The sequence below is a fragment of the Triticum aestivum genome, chromosome 3D (assembly GCF_018294505.1).
Source record: "Triticum aestivum cultivar Chinese Spring chromosome 3D, IWGSC CS RefSeq v2.1, whole genome shotgun sequence".
Taxonomy (NCBI): Eukaryota; Viridiplantae; Streptophyta; class Magnoliopsida; order Poales; family Poaceae; genus Triticum; species Triticum aestivum.
In genome coordinates, this window is record NC_057802.1 from 542,417,181 (window position 1) to 542,439,020 (window position 21,840).

General features: G+C 44.6%; 1 protein-coding gene across 1 annotated transcript in view; it reads right to left on the reverse strand.

The window, feature by feature from the left end:
- Positions 1-4,034: 4,034 nt before the first annotated feature.
- Positions 4,035-21,840, reverse strand: part of LOC100859946 (MADS-box transcription factor 51) — a 34,477-nt gene continuing 16,671 nt past the window's right edge. The window contains exons 2-5 of the mRNA XM_044503244.1: positions 5,930-6,011; positions 5,533-5,582; positions 5,353-5,449; positions 4,035-4,417 (exon numbers count right to left, since the gene is read on the reverse strand). Coding sequence (XP_044359179.1) covers positions 4,352-4,417; positions 5,353-5,449; positions 5,533-5,582; positions 5,930-6,011 — 295 coding nt within the window. The 3' untranslated portion in view covers positions 4,035-4,351. The remainder of the gene's footprint in view (positions 4,418-5,352; positions 5,450-5,532; positions 5,583-5,929; positions 6,012-21,840) is intronic.

Consider the following 21,840-nt stretch of genomic DNA (forward strand, 5'->3'; position numbering starts at 1 on the left):
TGCATGGCAAAAACGTGACCTACTGTGACAAACACGTATCATCACAGAAGTGTATTTTTTTGTAGTGGGTCTATTTCTACATAAATAGATCTTGTCTACATCATGTCATCGTTCTTATTGCATTACTCCATTTCTCCATGAACTTAATACACTAGATGCATGCTGGATAGCGGTCGATGTGTGGAGTAATAGTAGTAGATGCAGGCAGGAGTCGGTCTACTAATCTTGGACGTGATGCCTATATAATGATCATTTCCTGGATATCGTCATGATTATTTGAAGTTCTATCAATTGCCCAACAGTAATTTGTTCACCCACCACCGTTCGCTATTTTTCTTGAGAGAAGCCACTAGTGAAATATACGGCCCCCGGGTCTCTTCTTTAATATATTTGCCTTTGCGATCTATTTTCTTTTACTTTTATTTTCAGATCTATTAAACCAAAAATACAAAAATACCTTGCTGCACTTTATTTTATTTGGCGTTCGGTCTATCAATATTTACAAGTCTCTCACGTCCGTTTGCCAATTTCTGGCGCCGTTACCCGAAAGGGATTGACAACCCCTTTAATACGTCGGGTTGCGAGTATTTGTTATTTGTGTGCTGGTGCTGTTTATGTTGTGTTGCTTGGTTCTCCTACTGGTTCGATAACCTTGGTCTCATCACTGAGGGAAATATGTACCGTCGTTGTCTTGCATCATCCCTTCCTCTTTGGGGAAATACCGACGTAGTCCTAGCAGACATCACTGCGTCTCATAGGTGGGTCTGTCCAACTCGGACCTTATCTCGACTCGGATCCGACTACATCGAATCCGACCAGATCCTTCTGAGTCCATATTATCCGGTTAGCATCCAATGCTCCATGGCTAGTGAGACCAAGCCATCGACCGTGTCATATGCTAGTCTATTCGGTTGCGCATCCACACATCCCTTTCGACCAGGGACATTTTAGGACAGTCATCATACGATGCATAGTCCCACAAACAAGTCACGTACTTGTTGATACACATCACCGACAATGTCCAAGGACTATCTTTATTCATAAACACATAGGAAAAATCATCATACACGATTGCCTCTAGGGCATATCTCCAATAGCGGCCTCCCATGATCTGCTTTTCCTCGCTGTCTACGGTGGTTGTGGACGTGCCGGCCTCCATCGTCATGGCTTCTTTCCCCACCTGCCTGACGCGTTGCCGCCATTACTCGTGACGGATTTGTCGGGAGACGACGTTGTCTAGCCTGAACGGGCGAGGATGGGTGGTGATGGCGATGGTGGTGGCGCCAGATCCAGAGGGTTCGCCGGCAAGCCAACCAGTATCAGCCTGGCTTGCTGGGCAACCCAGACAGTTGCAATGCCGGAGAACTCCTTTTTCTATTTATTGGAGGCCATGACGAGTGTTGTACAACGAGGAGATGGAGAGATTAGAGGTAAGATCTAGTTCTTGCCCGGTGCCTAGACACGTTTATATAGCGGACAAATGCGAGGAGCCAGACGGGGAGGTGTTTAATGCGGGTCGGCACTGTAACAACGTGTGGCGCTTGAACCGTCGGAGTAGGTTCCTCGGCACACACGTAAGTTTAATGGAGGTAGGCGGGCGGGCGAGCAGATGTTGTTTCAATAGGGAGATAAGGCGTGCGTAGCTAGCGGGCGGCGCTCTCCGTCGACGAGCCGCTTCAATGCGGGCTCCAGTGAGTAGTCGCGTCCGCTCTAGGTTGACATAAATGTGGGCAGCTGGCTTCTTATGGAAAAGCGCGCCGGCATGTGGAATGGTTTTTTGATGGGCTAGGTTAGTCACACGTGGGTGACAGCGGTCCGGGCACTGTAAAGCCCCAACTTGTTTCCGATTTGTGAAAATGCATCCAAACCATCAAACAAATCAATACAAACCGTGTTGGATAATAAAATACATCAAAATAGTGCGGTCCAAACGGTTGTGGGTGATTGTCCTAACCATGCTCTTAGGAGAGTGGGACACAGCAGGTCCGTGACGTTCTTCCTGCACCGGCCCCGGCCACTAACTGCCACGGAGCGCCCTGCGTGTGTGCCGACGCGTGCCCCTGTACTCCGGCTGGACCAAACCCCAAAGCTGTATACGCGGCGGTCGATCCGCGCCCTCGCGAGCCTGCACAAGGCGCCGTACGCGGTGACAGGAGCAAAAAGGACGGCCTCCAGGAGCTCCGGCCAATGGCCCGTCGACACGGCGTTGCTGCTCTTCTCCCGGGCCTGTGGTGAGGGGCCAAGCATAAAACGCGGCGAAACGCCGAAGCCTGCCTCTCGAGTTGGAGGTAGCGGCCGCGAGGCAGCCAAATGGCGACGCTCGCCTCCACTCCCTTCCTTCGTCCAGGCGTCGCCGGCTTTGTGGTAAGCCAAATATCTTCTCCTCCCTGCTGATGTGTTTCCTTCCTGTTTCTTTTTGTCACCTTCCTCCAGTTCTGTTTGCTCTGCTGCTGCCTCGACGCGTTCTGTGTTCAACTTGCTTTGCATCGTTTGGAGAGATCGTGTTTCGTCCCATGGTCCGTCGTTCGTACGTGACTACATGGCCTCGCTGGTCTAGATGTCGGCCAGGTTTTTGCCAACAAAGTTGAAGCCGGCTCTCTGCGTCGCGTGTACACGGATTACCCAACACATATCTGGGTACATGGGCGTCCGATAGGTGGAGGCCCCGGGAGAGGCGCAGGGATGGGCGTCCGTCGTCGTCGGGCGAGCGCTGCCGGCTGGATGGCGGAGCAGACATTGTTGATGTAGTGCCGGCCGGCGCGCCAGTCAGAACCGGGCGCCATGCCAGCGTCGGCAGTGGTGTCCGGTCCGGCCGGCGCCGCACGCGCGTTCCAGTAGGCGGGAAGCAGATCGAGCTCGAACAGCCGAGCCGGACACCAATGCTTCGCCTAGCCTCCGTTCGTCCGTCCGCAGGCGGCAGGTCGCAGTGCACGATGCTTTGTTTCTCCACCAGGTGCGTCGTTTTCTACCGCTACCGAGATTCCTGCAAATTGTACGTGTGCATGCCAAAGTTGTTACCACCCGTTTCTGCCATGCTCTAGACTTTTCCAGCCGGCTTGACCCCCAGCACACCCCAAGGGTCAAAGGCCGCCCGCCTGCCCGCCCGCCCGCCGCCATGGCTCTGCAAAGGCACTGGCCGAAAAGGCGAGTCATTGACTGACCCGAGGAGAGGACATACTACCCGATATGGGGCGTAGCACAGTGCCCGCGCGGGTGATATGACGCAGGCAGCGTGACGTTTCCGTCCGCGAGGGACGCCACGCGCGACGCCCCAAGCTGCTTAGCTTTACGCGGCCAACGAAACCACCGGAGTCCGGAGACGGAGAGGGTAGAAGTGGACGACGCCTTCCCCCTTCCTGGTGCTTGTCCGAGCTGTGTACGCCGCCGCTGGCGCCGTGTGGGCGTGTGGCGGTGGCCCGCTCCAGCGAGCGCCGGCCAACGGCGGATCGATGGGTCGATTTATATCTAGCTGATTCAGACAGATTACATTCATCTCAGGCATGCATCCGCGGTTGGCGACCTCGCGTGCCGCCATTGCCGGAGGCTGGCTGGCTGGCTGGATGGGCGTCCGCCGCGCCGGTGTTACATCTCAGGTGTGGTTTCTTCCTGCTGTCGTCCCGTACTCGTCCCTCGCTGTTCTAAATTTTCTTGAGGCTTGTGTTTGACATCTCTCGTCGGTGCTGTTTCCATCGCAGGGAAGACGCTTGCCAAGATTCCTGCGGTTCCAGACTGATTGGTGAGATTACAGTTATAAGGGTGGGTCGATTATCAAACTCTGCCTACTGAATGCCTGACTGCTTCAGGTCATTGCTTGTTGTTTTGTAGTACTCCCTCTGTCCCTTAATATAAGACTTTTTTGCAGTTCAAATTGAACCAACTTATACGATCACAACATACGTCTATATTTGCCTTAGGATTTTTCTTTAGTGCCACAGACTGAAAAATTATACTACTCGAGTTTTTTTTTTGATAAATCAGCAATATGGGATGGAATTAGAAACAAGTCTGAAAGGTAGCATCTGCGTCAGGTTATATATAAGTTGCATCCACATAACCTGATTTCTCACTCAGCTGCGTATATAAGACTGACAACAGACTGATATGTTAATCTGAGCATCACACACAGCCTTGGCAAAGCACAAAAGGTAAGGCAACAGAGCAAGCAACAGATAACTTAACAAGGACACACCCACACACACACTGTTGGTGTTAACCCACCGCCCTTTTATTGAATTTGCCCCTCGTGCCTTTGCTGCACCTTACAAACACAACTCTTTCAGTAACTGGGGAAGAGTGTGGCATCAGCCACAGAGCTTTGCTTGAACCAAATGCATGCACATCACATGGCTGCTCAAGTCCTTCTGGAGTTCCCGCCGCTCGCACTAGTGCCGGCATCGCTATTTTGTTGCGCCAACATCTGCAGTCCAGAGGCAACAAAGCAAAGCTTGTAAATAACTCTTTGTACATGGATTCAGAGGATACAGTAACATCCAGTTTCAGTTTACACGCCAAATAGGCTTATAATAGTCTTTGTGTTGACTGAACTCTGATGCCAGGCTCTGTTTCAAAATTTAATTTCCTGTGTGTGTGCAGGACTGACAGGATATATTCTGATGTCTCCATTTTTTCTGTCATTTCAGGCGGCCTGCAATACAAACAGCCTTACTAATGCCATGGAATAAGCTACACAATACTCAGAAAAAATGGCAACAGAACCAACTTGTCGCTCTCTTACGGTAAACATCAATGGTAGCCCGATTCTTGTATAGCCAGAACATCTGTTGAATTCACATCACAGGACAGTTCATCCAAGTACAGTTCTACACAATGCAGGTCTATAGCACAGTAGCACATCTACCTTTATTGCTGAAGTTAGAAAATGTACTAGCAGCTTAATTCCTCTGAGTTATGCTGAAACAGTGAAACTATCAAACACAGCCATATGTATTGTGAATTAGCCAATGAGTTTTTTTTTCAATGTATTTTACCTATCATTTACCAAGATATAGGAACTGACACGTTGAGGACCATTCTTTTAAGAGTCCGGATGCAACTACATCATTGAACTGTGTGTTGTGCTTAAGAATAGTCAATCCAAATGAAAAATATATGCCGTACACCATTAGGTAGGAGATTGTTTTTGTTAAGGAACCATGGATTGCTTATGTCTAGTTGGAGCGTCAATAGCGAGACTGCAGCAACTAAGATCATGCTAAAACTGTGAACTGCCTAATTAATGAAAATGGCCGAAAACAGAGCATTTTCTGATGGTGCAAGGGCGCAACAGGAACCAGAAACTTGATTCCTTGCTACGAAAGTTGGTTACAAATATCAACAGTCATTTAGGTGTACCTTCTTGGATTTTGTATTCTTCAAAGCATCTGTCAGTAGTTTCTCCAGTTTCTCTAGCTCATTAGCATCTGAGTTATCAGCATTGTTTTGAAGAGACCTTCAGGATTGCACATAATCAGCATTGCACTAAACGCGGTAAATAACATACTAGGAGATATGGTGTAAAGCCTCAAGGGCTACCAGGAAGTAATCTCTTCAAGCCTTGACTGTATATTTGAAGGATCTCCATCCTGGTTCAGAACCAACATATCATGTCAGAGATATGTGGGGATATAGACAATCTTGCTTAAAAGGAGTATATAAACAATTATACAATTTGGCTATCCCGGATACAAAATGGGGTGATTACAACCTAGACTTAGATTATGAAAATAATCATATTTGACTCATTTTGCTGGTCCTGTGCATAAGCAACATAATTCTTGATAACAAACACTTCATCTTGCATAGTGCATTTCCATGGTAAATTCAGAAATACAGACCTATTAAATTCACAGTATGATGCTTGGCAGCTAAATGTTCCACACATAAACTAGCTCTAAGCTATGCATAAGAAAAGCTATAGTGATTAATTTACATTGTTGTTACTTGCACCGGGTTCATTCACGTCCTTTCCGGCTCCTGCAAATGCCTGATAGCGGTCATATGTACCTTCTATGCTGAAAATAAATGGATAACATTAATGTTTGGAAACTGTACTTTCAAGCTTTAGGCTCTGGCTGGCAATTTTAAACAGAGTCCTTAGTACTATGAGAAAACAGTAAAATAGAACTCATGTCTCTCTGTCTTACCTGTATATAGGTTATGTCTCTACCTGCAGAAACAATATCTACCTTTTTTATTCAGAACTTGCAATAACAATAATTTTGGAGAGCATATGCAAATAGAGATTTTATGAAGATAGGATTTTTAGAAGTATGACTTCACCAAGCTTATACAACCTACAAATTAGGGATTACTGAGTTCAATTTCAGGTAGTATGACTTTACCTGTATATAGATTATTTTGTTTCCATCATAGTTTGCACTAATTTTTGGAGAAAGGGTCGAGTAATTAGAAAGATAAGGGCTAGGGGCCTGAACAAGACCGACCTATTAATTGCCTAAGAGGTGGTTGATCTGGAAAGGTTCCCATTGAAAGTTCAAGCAGCCTTTAACTTACTGAATGGAGGAGCCCAATATTTTTGTGTAGACCATGATCATGGCCCAATTCACTTTTCCTAAAAGAAGCATAATGAACAATATATGACATCCAGGAAAGCCCCTGCATAGCTCAAGAACACGATGACCATGGCCTCCTGAAATTGATGTTACTACTTCAAGACACATCCTATTGACTATCCGGTCGCGAACATTGGCATCTTCCCTCAATTTTCCTACTTAAGTTACCTCAGAAGAAATGGGCCACCAAGATGGCCCCAATGGCTTTTTAGGCACTTTCATTGCAGGGGAAGCCCATAGAGTCTAACAAGCCTTACTAGGTCATGCACACAACATCGCGTGTTGCCCCTCTAGGGCTTTAGCATACCCCATCTTCGCTACCCTGAAAGGTCATGTATACGATATGGTGGAAGTTCCTGACTGTAAGCAACAATGCCGAGTAGAAGCATACTTTCTTGCAATAGCAGGCATCCTTCAAAGATCCACAAATGACGTAATCCATAAGTCACTAACTTCGGAAAAAATTCCAGCTGCTAATGTTCTCTCCGTTTAACAAGTAGAAACAAGAGAAGTTCCCTAGAATTTTTTCTTACCGGGCAAAGAGCTCGAGGAAGCAAACATGTAAAGAAAGATGCACATAACGGTTAGGAGTTTTGCCATTATCGAAGGTACCATACAAGATCTTGTTCAAGGATTTTAGTTTGCTTTTGTGGCACAATTTAAACCCTTTGGGCCATCAATTTGTGCAAGAACATCCTAGAAGGATCAAAGAGGTGGATCTTAAGCCTTAATAAGTGTGGGTCAAAGATAACAAATGATGATATTGTCCATGAAGGTGACGATGATGTAGCTAAGAAGCTTCCCTTCAAGCCCTTGTTCTAAAATGGCATCGTAAAGTTGGGATAACTATAAGAGCATGTTATCCTAGGGTCGTCTTGCTCGACGGAGCATGCCAGTGTCCTTCAACCTTCGACCTATGAAGGCCCTCACTATAAAGAACCTTGACAAGTAGCACACCAACATCCTTCAACCTTCGACATATGAAGGCTATCACTATAAAGAACCTCGACATAGGACAATAGTATGGTAGAGCCTAAAGTACCTCCTCATTTGGAGCATAGTGGAAACCTTAGGGTAGAATAAGAAGGCCTCACTTGATCATGAAGTGAATAAAGGCATACAATATCACTCATGTATATATCCCCCTCCCATCACACATTTAGAAGGCAATATCGAAGAACTACTGACATGAGACCAGAGTGTGAGGGGGTATATCTCTTGATCCACAACCTACTGGGATCATCATGAGGGGTTCCACCCTATATGCTGGCAAAAAAGAATATATATGACATGGGGGTGCTTTACACCACACTTCTTCCTGCAAAGCCGTATGCCCTATTGGTGTTCTTTCAAATGTTCAAACATCTTGTGTTGCTAATAAACGAGAAATCTTACTTAAGTTATGAGCCTTGACTTAAGGAAACACATAAAGGATAAGCAAGACTTTTGAGGAAGGTTGATGCCAGAGCTATTCCCTGGATGTGCACACTCCACCACACAAGCAACTATGACTATCAAGCAACATATGCATTAGATGAGGTCGGGTCACAACATCACTCTATATTATTTAGTTGTGCAAATTTCTGATGAAGATGAGCGCAAGAGCAATAGGCCTACATGAAGGTGCTTTAACAATGGGAGGAAAGACTCCTATATCTATTGCCACGTAATGGAAGCATCACCAGCGTGATGGTCCATAGTGTTAGAGTTATATTATGTTCTATGTATAGCATGTATATTTTCCCCGGTTATGAGGTTTTTGCTCATACTTATCACCTATACATGAATATATATGTGCTGGTCATTGACCGGCCCCAGGAAACACAAGTTGGATATTCCTGACACACAAGTTGCATATTCCTGACATGGTATCAGAGCCTAGTTTTTTTGGTACGTGCAATTCATGCTATTGATTGACCATCGTGCACCATCATTCTCTCTCTAGTCGACCCTGCCCTGTCTCTCCTGCCGCCATCGACTCTCTCCTTGTTGCTGCCTTCGATCTGAGTTGACCTATCAAGATGTGATCAATTCATCGTTGATCAACGTTGTTGTTCTTGTTGGTCCACGCACGCCCAAGTGCTCCGTTGCACCTGCCAAACGCTTTGATCTCGTTCGATTTGGTCAATGCCGGGTCAATTCAAACGGCATGTTGCCTCTCCTAGTCCGCCATCGCCTAGTTGTGTCGCCAGCTCGATTTGGCCACATTGCCGCCTGATTGGTCCGCCTGCCATCAACTCGATCCGGCCGCATGCCCGCCCCAGACGTCCGCCTGGCAGAGCTGCCGACTTACCGCGCCCCGTTGGTCCGTTGCCGGACTGAGTGGTCGATAAGGCCGTGATTTGGTCTACCGGCCTCTTGCGAGACCACCGGTCCGGCCCCTCCACGAGCAGATCTACCGCCGAATCGATTTGGTTATCTGTTGAGTTGGGCATTGGTTCAAAAGAAGAGTAAAAAAGTTATAAAAAAAGAGGTACAATGTCTTCATCGTCAAGTTATGTCACCATTCCTTGGTGCTCGGTAATTTTTTATGGTGCTAATTCCACCCAGTTCGTTGCCTTTATGCGCATTCATATGCGTGGATTCGTCTATGTGTGTTCTTTCTGGTATGGCCCCCTGTTTGCCACATATGGTTCCTCTTGTGGCTCCTACTTAGCCGACGCCACCGTCTCTTGTTGCGAATGCTCCTCGGGCTGCTAAGGGTGCAGTTAAGCTTGCTGACGAGGATGCGGTTTGTGCTTATGATCAAGGGGTTTTGGCCTATGGGGAGGTCTTGCCACTTAGCATGAGGTTCACTTTGCTTACACTTAGTAGTTTGATGAAGATGTGTGTTGCGGCTGTTCTCACTTAGTGTCTTGCCTCGGTTTGCATTTGAGTTTATGGGCCTCGCTACATTTGAGATGCGGACCCATCTTGGGCATCGCTATCAACCCTCTGGTGATGCCTCATACCAGTCTGTGATTCGCCATGAGCATGCTCTTCAGTAGGGTGACTCCACGGTTGATGAGTTCTACACATAGAGTTCTGCTACCTAGCACTAGTTTGAGATTTTGGGTGAACTGGTTGGTGCATGCAACTCTACATGGTATCAGAACACAACTTGGATTTTATCTCCCCAAACTTAGTGTTGTGGATCCACCCTGTGTTTTAGGGGAGTGTTAGAGTTATATTATGTTTCAAGTATAGCTTGTATATTTTTTGTTGTATGAGGGGTTTCCTGCATATTTACCACATGTCATGTATATATATACTAGCCATTGACCCCAAAAAATAAAAGTTGCATATTTCCTAACACAGAGCATCCTATCAAAGGAGTCCCTGGGAATAACCCCAAGGGAGATGTGAAAGGACAAGCTTTGTGGGTGGTGACTTCATACTTTAAAGTGGTCAACCAATCTTCAAGGTGGAACATGTAATTCCAATGCATGCAAGGCTGAATTTTTAATTCCTAGAATAGGGTAATAAGCGAACTTGTGGGAACAATTGCATCAGAGTATTTTCATATTGAACCCTCATTGAGGAAGTTGATCAAGGCATGTTTCATTCGAGGCACCTTTTGAGATTGGTGGGAGGTAACAAACCTTAGGAACTATTCCACTACCCCGTTCCAAAACTAAAGACCGTCCTGGACATAGCCCCTCAAGGGATCATTATCCAACCAAGTAATGCTTGAAGATTTCATGGAGAATATTTGAAGAAATTGGAAGTAAAATTGGTTTTGTGAGATCAATGTTCATCTAGAATAGAAGTTATCCCCTCATTATCTCACGTTTGTCCGTCTAACGCTGAACAAACTCTCAAAGTGAGTTGACAGATTGGTATTCTTCAAGCATTAATCTAGAATAGAAGTTATCCCCTCATTATCTCACGTTTGTCCGTCCAACGCTGAACAAACTCTCAAAGTGAGTTGACAGATTGGTCTTCTTCAAGCATTAACATTTGGCTCCAGCATAAACCGTTATCCTTAGACCATCATCATGGACACAAATAGGAAACGTGGAACAAACCTTTGACCAAACGTGATAGGCTAGATCCTTGATGAGAGAAATAATGGAGCATGCTAGAAAAACTAAACTTATACCTTACATAGCTCTCTCATGCAATGGACTTACTTGATTCTAGAAGCTCAAGTGCCCACATCACAAACCATGACTCAATGGGAAAGGCTGGTGAGGAAGACTTTGAATGCCTTTGACAAAGCATTAGGACCTTTCGACTTCTTGCTCAATGGCACCAAGAGGCGCCTTCTTGGTCCCTTTTTCGAGGCATAATTGTGGTGCTTGCTTGAATGTGGTGGTGTGTTGAGCTATCCCCACATTATTAAGGTGCTCCATTATCAAGCTTCGAAGTGGTCCAATTATTTGACATCTGGCAATATCGGTCTTATAGTTAGTGGACTTTCTATACCATATATCCACCCGCGAAAGAGTGTTATGTCTGCTAACTTTAATTGGTGTCTAAGATGAATCCCCTTGAATGGAATGGTGTGGTTCCTTTTCTTATCCATGCCAAAGGGGTAAGCGACAAAAACATGCATTTTCGCCCCTTGGCATGGGGTTTGGAGCAATACGGCTTATAGAATCTAACAATACACATATTAGGAAGTTCCTTAAGTAACACCTCTTAGGGAGCAGAATATATGTTTAATTCCGACCTCCCAAGGAAAATCATTGGAAATGGGATGTGGTCGATGTCTTCTCCATCAATCAAAGCTTACATTGATGTATTTAGGCATGTCATGCCATACTTGGGTTGGATCCTTATGTCGTTAGGTAGATGATGAGTCCAACGTTCAACTTGGTGACACCCCCACCCCCAAAATGGAGGTATATATATGCCCTTGTAAACTTTTGTGTTACTTCTTGAGCTATGGGTTATGATGTCATACAGTCTTAGGACTTTACCCAAGTGCTGAACAACATCAATGCAATCCCCATACCTGATATTGAAAAACGAAGTAGTGGACATGTTATGTTTAGCAACTGGGATCACCATGTTTTTCATGGGAGGGCCATATTAGTGGTAGAAAAATCCTAACTATCTTTTACTTGTGTCCAGCGTGTTATTCTATAGTAGGACACATACAAGAGAATAAATGGCATCAAAATTTGTACAAAGAAAGCTTCTATACACCCCAAACGTTAATGTTAGTGCTACACAAGCTGGAGTGGAGCTAGGTTGAAGTTGGGAAATGCTCCTCCACCAATACGTTAAGGAAAATCACTCTCCAAAAAGTTTGTAGTTAATTGCACCATGGAAAAACTATAGTCCTTGAGTATCAGGAACCGACATACATAAAGCAACCTCAGTGGACATGTCAGTTTATAAACAAACACAATAACAAAGGACCATGTAAGATGGCATTAAACACAGACTCATGAACCAAGGTACTGTCCATATGTAACAAAGAAACATTACAAGTTTGATGTACACCGCCAGGCATCTCGTTTATTTGTAAGTTGAGATGCTAATAGGTAAACTTTTCTTTGGGAAAGGATCAAAGTAGCATTATGTCAATCCATACCCATTAGGACTTGAGTTGGCTTAGCCCTCATAAAGTGGGACCCGCGAGGGGATACCATTCTAGGGTAAACCAAAGTACCCTAGAGAAGATATATCACTCTCCATGGCCCTCATGTTCTATGAACTTTGGCTACCCCTTACCCCTTTGGTCCTCGCGCGTGGTTTTGGCGAGAAATTTGACTAGTTCCCTTAACTAGATATGCCTTGGGTGGTGTAGAACATTTGCGTAAGTAGAATAGCAAACATTTGCATAAGTAAATAGCAAAAGGGTAAAGAAAAACATGAATACAAAAATATACAACACATGAAATCCTATAGCAACACATCATTCACTCTAATGCTAAAGGGTTTTCTTGAGAAAACGGTCAGGAACACCACCCTCCCATCAAACTGAAGAGAGTTTTATGTTTATAGAAGCTTGTTTCAACAGGCATGAAGCATAAGAACACTGATTAAGCAAGCATGAAGCATAAGAACACTGACTACTGTAGGAGAAAAACAAACTTACCACTAAGACCCCTCCTCAACCATAGCACCGACCACCTAGGAAATGTCAAGGAATTATCCATTGATGACCACAAACCACATTGTGTGGAATATTCATGAGCAAGGAGGGTTATACTTGGACAGAGAGCGTGATATTTGAAAAAAATGCGCCGACTATGTTCCTCTAATATATTCTAGAAAGCATAACTGATTAATTAGTTATAACGTCTCCACAACTCTTTGACATTGGCCGATAAGAGAAGGTCCCATGAAGCCATATAGAGGACATGCTATGGTTGGCAACATGGATGCCATTCCAACTCTTCACTAACAACAACTCCTCATGGCTAAAGTAGCATCTTAATCAAAGGTGATGAATATCTCTGGCTCAAACCACAAAGCACATAAATTTGCTCGTAGGGCCAACCACGCCTTTCAAGGTTGTCAAAGGTAAGGACATGATTATGAATAGCTAATTGGTGGTGCCATGTACCGGGGGTATCTCAGGCCACTGGAAGTCGGCCAACCCGGCTGCGATAGGGCACAGGCTGCTACCATGCCCACGGCCTCCCAAGAAGGAATGAATCAACCTGGCGTCCAAGTCAAGCCTACTAGGAGACCATGCAAGGACTCCTGGCCGCTGCAGTCGACTAGGAAATCATGTAACCCTATGCCTCCTCGACCTTTATAAGGCAACACCAGGCTAGTTGATAGAGGCAACACAATCCACTATCAAACCGTCAATATACATACGTGATCCTCGAGATCGCAACCTTTGTACTATGTACACCCCATCTATCAATAAGATAGAGCCGGAAGTAGGGTTTACCTTCACCACGAGAGCTTGAACATGGGTAACTCTCGCCTCCTGTTCCCCATCTATGCTATCCAGCTAGTCGCGACACCCTATCGAGGGATATACCGTAATATGAACCGACACTAACCATGGAAAGAATTGATACTTTGGCTCAGTCTTGGCCTTCCAAATCTTACTACCTCAAATGGAGAAGTGAAACCAAAAAAACTACACTAAATAGGTTGATTTTGTCGAATACACCCCATATGAGGAACGGATCACTCGCATAGGGTAAACTTAGTACAACGAAAGGACTACATCTTGTGGTGCCTCCCAAATATGAACAAATTATTTTCAACTGAGCCACTTCAGTAATCCTGGCAAAGAATGGATCGGGTTATTATTCTTGAATTCTTGCTCTACGGTTCTTCAGTTCCTGTTGGCAATCTTGAACAATCTAGGGGAACAATCATTCAAAAAGCCACAAGGTAACTAGTCATGCAAAACAAGTGTGTTACGACCATTGTCAGTCATTACCTTTATGCATGTGAATAAAAGACATCAATCTATCTCATCACACCAGAACTGAGAACCAACCCCAGGCCTACCTGCTATCATCTAGTAACTGGAGCCCATGCCAATGCAAAAAGAGGGCTCCTAAATCTACACTATGCTACAATGATCTGTCAAGTGTGAATGCAACCATTACGATAAAATTGGCTATTAGTCCCTCAACTCTTTGCTCTGGTGTGCTTTACAATCTTGATTCCCCTTTTGTATTCTGCATCCAAAGTCTATGTTTGGCACCTCAGCTCATTCCTTCGATTCAATTTGCAATCCCAACTCCAGTATCATCTTAGAATCATTTGCCAAGAAAATTGGCCATTCCCAAAATTCTTAATGCCTTCGGTTTCGGCCTATAAGGCACTCAAGGAACATCATAGGGGATAAACCCTAGATTTTGGTAGTGTCCCCATCTATTAGTGGACTCTCCCTCATGTTTCTCTTTTTCTCTTACATCTCCCTATACTTTTTGACTCCTCCCTCTCTCAAGTAAAACTCTACTCATGGCTCCATCATCACCCCTGCTCCATTGTGTCATTCCTCACAAGGGATATGACAAGGAGAAAAATCAAATGCAAATAGTGGCCATGTTAGAACTTTAAGATAGAGGGAGCATAATGAGTCAAAGAATGTTATGGGAGGCCAAACCATGTAATACTGACTATCAAGGGTTACTGAGCATTCATACATTCATTTTTATCACTTGTCAGATGGGAGCTTCAACTCCTGCCACCAACCTAGTACATGTGAAGGTAGCACACAAGGATGGAATGTAAGTGTCAATTGTTGTTATCTTAACTAAACTAATTTAGTGACACCTTGTACTCAATGCCATTGTGTGCCGCTTGGATTGAAGAAGAGGGGAGGAATGCATAACAGCATGGGCAATAGCCACACTAGGTGAGTGGAGAGGAGGAGGACACCACGATGAGGCTAATGGTTGGGACTCATGGACATTCATAGTGTTTTGACATAGATTTCTGGACATCACAAGCATCGACAATTAAAGGTCGTTGTGGTATGGAAGACAAGGTAGTACTAAGAGGAAATGGATAAGAACCAAAAATGAGATGTGACAACTGGTCCTACTTCTAGATAAAATCATTTCACAGAGGGGTGAGGTCGAAGATTGAAGTGACCCCATGAGATATGGGTCAAAAAAAAGTAAAGTCATGAGATGAAGTGACACTACGAGATATAACTCAAACTAAATAACCTAAATCAATGATCAAAAGTCCACCTTCTCAAACATCAAATTATCAATTGAGGTTAATATGAGAGTTTACATGTCGATTATAAGAATATATTCACTAGCATTTGTAAGGTAAACCTTAACATGCCATCACACGAACACATCCTAGAAGTATATTTTCTCCATATAAATACAAGTTTAGTTTTGAAGTTGTAGACTTGATGGAAATCCCCAACAAAAACTGAAACAAGAGGAATAATATATGATTTGAACCTTGAATACTAGTGCATTTAAAATAGGACAAGACCAGATTTAAATTTGGTGAACATAGTGGAAATCATTAGTGCATTCAAATATATATTTTGGAACACAATTCTCAAAAAAGCGCTAAAAATGAATATTGTTAATATTAAAAGGTTGCGTAGATGACTCTTCATAATAGGGATAATATATGATTTTTTAACTTCCATTACTAAAGTTACCTTTAAAATTATAAAACCAACTAAATCTTATGACATCCATACTTAAAATAGGGAAGGACTTTCGCAGTGAAGTACGAAAATTATATTCATGTGATATACAAGTTTACAAAAACCGAACAATCATATGAATCATAATATTATCTAAATGTAATAATTGTTTATCACTATAGGCACCATCAAAACCATATAAAGGAAAATTCTTGCAAATCTTGTTGTTGCAGCAATGCCAACCTGAGAGCATTTTTTTTATCGAAGTAGAAATTCCTATGCACATCTTTTAAAACCAAGTTAGGCAAAGAATTGCAAATGAATCATCAAACTATAGAAATCACAAGTACCATAGAAAGATCATAAATGTGCATAAAAAATCATCACTAATGAGCAATAGCCCTAGATATCATATCACAACACAATATTATCGAAAACACAGTTTGCATGACATTGCTTTTTGAAATCTTCCTTCGGATATTGTGAGAACAAGCACACCAAAATAGTATACTGCACAACAATAAAATGACTAAGAAACTAAAAATGTTCCGAAGCATAGAAGATTACTCAACAATAAACGAGTAGCATTCACAAGCATAGAAGATAACTTTTTTATATTTGACTTAGTGTAACAGGAACGAGGATCTAGCAAGATTGTCTTCTACCTAGTTACAGAAAAGAGGTATAGTTGGGAAAGCTCATGCATCAACGGAAAGGCACAATCTGTATGGGTAACGGATAAAGATGGGCGGCCCATCAAAGAATAACTAACTGGTTCGATCGTTACAAAATATAATATTCTACCATATTATATCATGGTCAAATTAGTTCAACTAAGTTGAATTAGCTTTCTTGTAGATTTTATCATTTCAAGTCCATAATGCATTTAATTCACCCAAAAGTTGTATTAAATCAAGTCTGCTTACTTTCAAATAATTTACATAACTATACTAAATTATGTGTGCATCTACATGCCATTTTTTCACAGGTTAGTGTCCAAAATGACCCCCCTACGTATTTTAAGCATAGCCGGTTCCAAGCCCGGGTAAAGGAGGAGGGTTGTGTTACGCTTGACGAGCCTATGTAAAAATCAGCCATGCTTAAGGTTATGAAACCGAATAGAAATTTGCTAGGGAGTAGCTCTCTTAGTGACTCTCTATTTCGGAGCCCATTCCACTCTATGTATGCGAAGGGCAAGGAATCTACCCGAGGAAAATCTTATTCGAGTGAGTAGTTGGAATGTAGGATCCTTGATGGGAGACTGTTGGAGTTAGTTGGTGTTGTAATTAGGACGCTCATCATAGGTAGCCAGGGAGGTGTTTGGGGTGACGAACGGTAAGAAATAAGAACCTAAGGACACGTGGTGGTGGAATGATGATGTCCAGAAGGAAATCAATGAGTGTTGCAAGAGTTGGCACCATCATAGAATCACTAGGATCATTCATAAATACAAAGAGTGCAATGTGACTTGTAAGTGAAGTATGTAGGCAAGCCTATGATGAGGTATACCAGCGGCTAGCACAAAGGATGGAAAAAATGATGATTACAAGATGGCAAAAATTCGTGAGAGGTAGACAAGGGACATCACCAAGCTAAAAGCATCAAGGAGAAGGCAAATCGACCCATAGTGAAAGATGAGGAGAACAAGAACAAATGGAGAGAATACATTAACTAGTTGTTCGATGGTAGGAATGAGAACATTATGCTTGAGCTAGATGACTCCTTTGATGACACAAGTAGGCGGTTTGGGAGGAGGTTCATGAGCTCGAGTTTAAGAAGGCACTGAAAATGATGAAATGAGGAAAGGATTTGAGGCCAGATGGTATTCCTATAAAGGTGTGGATGTGTCTTAGGGACATGGTAGTAGTATGGCTATTAAGCCACTTAGCCCTTTCTTTTAACAATATGCCCCAAGAGTGGAGGAAGAGTACACTAGTACCTATCTTTAGAATAAAAAAGATATTCAAAGTTGTATTTATTAGAAATGAAGCTTCTTAGTCATACCATGAAACTTTCGGAGAGAGTGGTTGAACATCGCTCTAGAAGTGAGAGAAATGCCACAAAAAACAAATTTGGTTTTATGCCCGGGAGATCGACAATAGAAGTGATTTCCCTTCTATGTCAGCTTATGCAAAGGTATAGGAGCATAAGAAGGATCCACATATGGCTTCCATCCACTTGGATAAGGCATATGACAAGATAGCTCTCAAGGTGTTTTCAGCAAAGTACCAAACAACAAGCATAACCGCACGTAATTTGTACGATAGTGGGACATCACCTTATCCTGATGGACATGGGGCACGAATTTTACGCAGGTTCAGGCCCTCGTGCGGTGAGTAATAACCCTATTGCTACTTGTGTGGAATTATATGACAAAAATATTACAATAGTTGAGTACAAAGGGCGTTCAAGTCAGGGTCAACTTGCCGAGCTGGGGGTAGGCGACCTGGGTGGGATGTCTAGATCATATATATTTGACTGGTCTAATATGGTGAATTTGGGCTTCTAGAGATCTTACCGCGGATTGAAGATGACCTTGCTCCCTTTAGGTGGATGCCTATTTATTGAGGTCTTGGTCGGGGGCTTAGCCCATGACCACCTTGGTCTCCTTTGTCTTGTCTTAATAGCCCTGAATGCCTTGAATCTCCCTTTGAAGGAAACATGGGTTGCTGCATATATGGAAGTCGCTGGCTTTGCCCATCACCACCTCGGTCTCCTTCGACTCGTCTTTAGAGTCCTAAACCCCTTGAATCCCCCTTTGCAAGGAAACATGGGGTATGACATATGTGGACGTTGGTGACCCAGGTGTGGACCCTCTCGTCGTACCAAAATGGGCTATTACTCCTCAAATAATTGAGGCACCACAGAGAAGTGGGGAAATACACTTCCCTAAGCTAAGCCCCCATCATTATACGAAATGAAGTTGTGGGCATGTTGCCATGATAGTTTTATGTGGTGTTGAAGTCGTTCGAACGCATTAGACCCTTCTTTCCCCCCGGGTCTCGTTGTGCATGTGAAGTCGGCTAACATGTGGTGTTGAAGTCGGCTAACAAAGTAGTAAAAGCGGTTAACCTCCTTTCCTTGGGGCTCGCTGCTCTCAACCTCCTTGTGCCTTCTTCTTGGTTTTTGGATCCATGGGCAGAGGAAGCTCATGCAGCCATACCCTTCTTTCTCCCGGGTCTCGTTGTGGCCCAAATCATGAGTTACCAAGGTAACATTGGCTTCGTTATTAAGGTTTACTCCCCATGCGGCTGGCCTGCCAAATCTCACTAGTAATATTGCCCTCCCAATGCCGAGAGAGACGTTAGTGATGCCGGACCATTTTGGTGACGCGCTTGGCTTTCTCCTCTTGGACTTTATGGAGAAATTGCTTTGTTTCTACTAGATTCAGTTGGTGCATGTGATGCCTCCTTCCATCACTGTTTTGAACGGTTTGTTCATACTCCCTCCGTCCCAAAATTCTTGTCTTAGATTTGTCTAGACACGGATGTACCTAATACTAAAATGTGACTTGATACATTCGTATTTAGACAAATTTAAGACAAGAATTTTGGGATGGAGGGAGTATGTGTGAGGCGTTTCTTGACCGCCCAATGGAGCTTGATGTCTTTTGCCATTTCTTTGAGCTTTGCCCGAGGAAGGGGGATAGCCAAATTTGATCCCCGCTTCTGCCTATTCTCCCATCACCCTAGGGTTTCCGTCTTGCTCCCCCATGTCCTCTTCATTAGATCTGTGATCCATGACGGGGTCTTTCTTATCGATGGATGTAACAATTCTATCATTTTGCAATGTAGTCGTTGTGAGCAGGAGGTTTATCAATGGATGCAAGTTATGCCCTTGTGACTTCCGTTATTTTGCATGAGTCACTTGAGCTCCATCACGCAGCAATGTGTGAGGTGAAGGGGGTTAAATACCTCCTTCATCGTGGCCCAATGAAGTTTGGGTCGCATGTGCTCACATCCATGCTGAAACCATTGAGGTGGAAGGGAGGCTTCGGGAGGTGAGATAGAAGGCGGAGAAAGCCAAAACTCGAGCTCGCGTTGAGCGCGAACTCTCTTCTTCCTACTGGCAGAGGCTCAATCATGTGGTCCTGACTTCGACATGTAATCGCCCGAATGGACTTTGTTTTGTGTTGGAGGTTAGGAAGTTGCTTCGTGCGGATCTTCCTAGCATCTTGGAGAGCCTGTCCAAGCTAGTGCTCGAGCCCTTCTCTGGATCTAAAGCCAACTTTGCTTTTCGGGTTCAAGGAATAGCTGCAGCCGTTGTTATTGCTACCATGGCACGAGTCAGTGGTGTCGTTGCCGACGTTCCTACCCGGGTTATATAGGAGGTTGAGGGACGAAGACCCAAAGTTTTTGATGTGGAGTATGCCATTGTCGAGACCTGTCGAGAAAGGGTTGTTTCCTTCATCGAGGCAACCAGTCCTGTCCTCATGTCATCGGTGAACGCTTTGGCCGCCGAGAAGCTGACAATTGAGAAGGAGCACGCGACGTAAAGGGTCTCGTCCTCTCCCTTCTTTTGTGTAAGAGTTATGATAATGATGTTAGAGTTCATGAGACCAGTAGTGGCGTCGAGCGACGACATATTTGTTTGGAGGGGCGCGGCGACAGATCAAGATGGAGGCACGAGAATGCCTTGGATCCCCGAGAAGGCCCCTAGCTCACCTTATATACCTGGCCGAGCTATGGTTACATGGCTAGGGTCATATCATAGGTGGGCTCGTGCTCATTGGTCCTGCCAGACCATGTCGTGTGTGGGTAGCCTCGCAGTTCCTAGCCTCCCAAGTCGGCGAGCGCCTTGCTGGCAATTGGACTCAAGAGGGTGACTCAACGCTTGGGTAGGGGACGCATCTATACCTTGACCTTGCAAGCATGCGCGAGTATCATATCCTCCCCAGCACCCGCAAGTGTCGCGCAATTTATCTGCTGGGAGGCCATGCGTGAAATCTCAATAAAGAACACAAAGAGAAAATAAGGTTACATGGCTCTAAAACTATTCATCACGCGAGGGGATCCGCTAGTATCCCCAACGATGTCTAGCGGGCCTGAGAGGGTCAACCCTAACTAATGTTCTATCAAGGGGGGCGTGCGAGCGCTTGTGAGGAGGCAGAGTTTTGATAGATGATGCTCAGGACAAGAATGTACCTGAAAAGTTTGGTTCCTGACTCATGGCTTGCCGGGGGCACGCATGGGTGTCCTTGGTTCGAGTATATTCGATCACAATGTGATGTATGAGACAGGGCGAAAATGCCCGCAGCTCTGGATGAGTCCTTAGGTGCGCCGCTTTGGTCGGGCGCTAGGGGTGAAGCGTGGAGCCATGCTCGATCACAAGGTGATGTATGAGATAGGGCAAAAACGCATATAGCTCCGGATGAGTCCTTAGCTGCGCCGCTTTGGCAGGCGCTAGGGATGAAGCGCCGAGCCATGCCGGCGGTTATTGGTCAAACAACTATGGGGTAGGAGGGATCTCCACTATCTCCCTCTTGCTCGCTTATTGGCCGACGAGAGGAGAAGCTTATGTTGGTTAAACTCATGCCAGTTCCCTATGCGTGGTAATCATGATGTGTTGTAGCAAGCGATTAGTCGAAATGAGGGAGGTGTGACTAGCATGGGATGCCACACTGTCGCTATAGAACGTCGCATAAGGTCTGACGTGTGACATTTTGTGGGGTGCGACTCCTCGGTCCCTCCTCTTGTTATAAAAGCAGGCAGGTGAGGGGACACAAGGAGAGTTGCATCCTCCTCAAGCTGCCACCGCCCTACTTTTTCTTGTCTAGAATTATATGGGAAATGATTACAATGATTGATTACAGACGGTGTTCGATGGGTTGGGGTCAACCCATTGAGTTGGGGTGGATGATCTAGGCGGGATGTCTAGATCGGATATTCTTGGCTAGCTAATATGACGAACCTTGGGCTTCTGTAGATCTTGGCGTCAACCGAAGATGTTCTTACTCTCGTTGGGTGGATGCCTATTTATTGCGATCTTGGTTGGTTGCTTAGTCCGTTACCGCTTCAGTCTTCTTCTTTGTCCCATTTTTGGAGTCATAATGCTTTGAATCTCCCTTTGCAAGGAAACCTAGGATGACATGTAGATGGAAGTCGATGGCTCGGGGGTGTGCCCCTCTCTCTACCAATATGGGGTGTTTACGACCTGAATACGGGAGGCGCAACACGTAGAAGTCTGGTATCCACTTCCCCTTGACAATACCAAGGATAGTCAAGCAGTGGGTGCTAG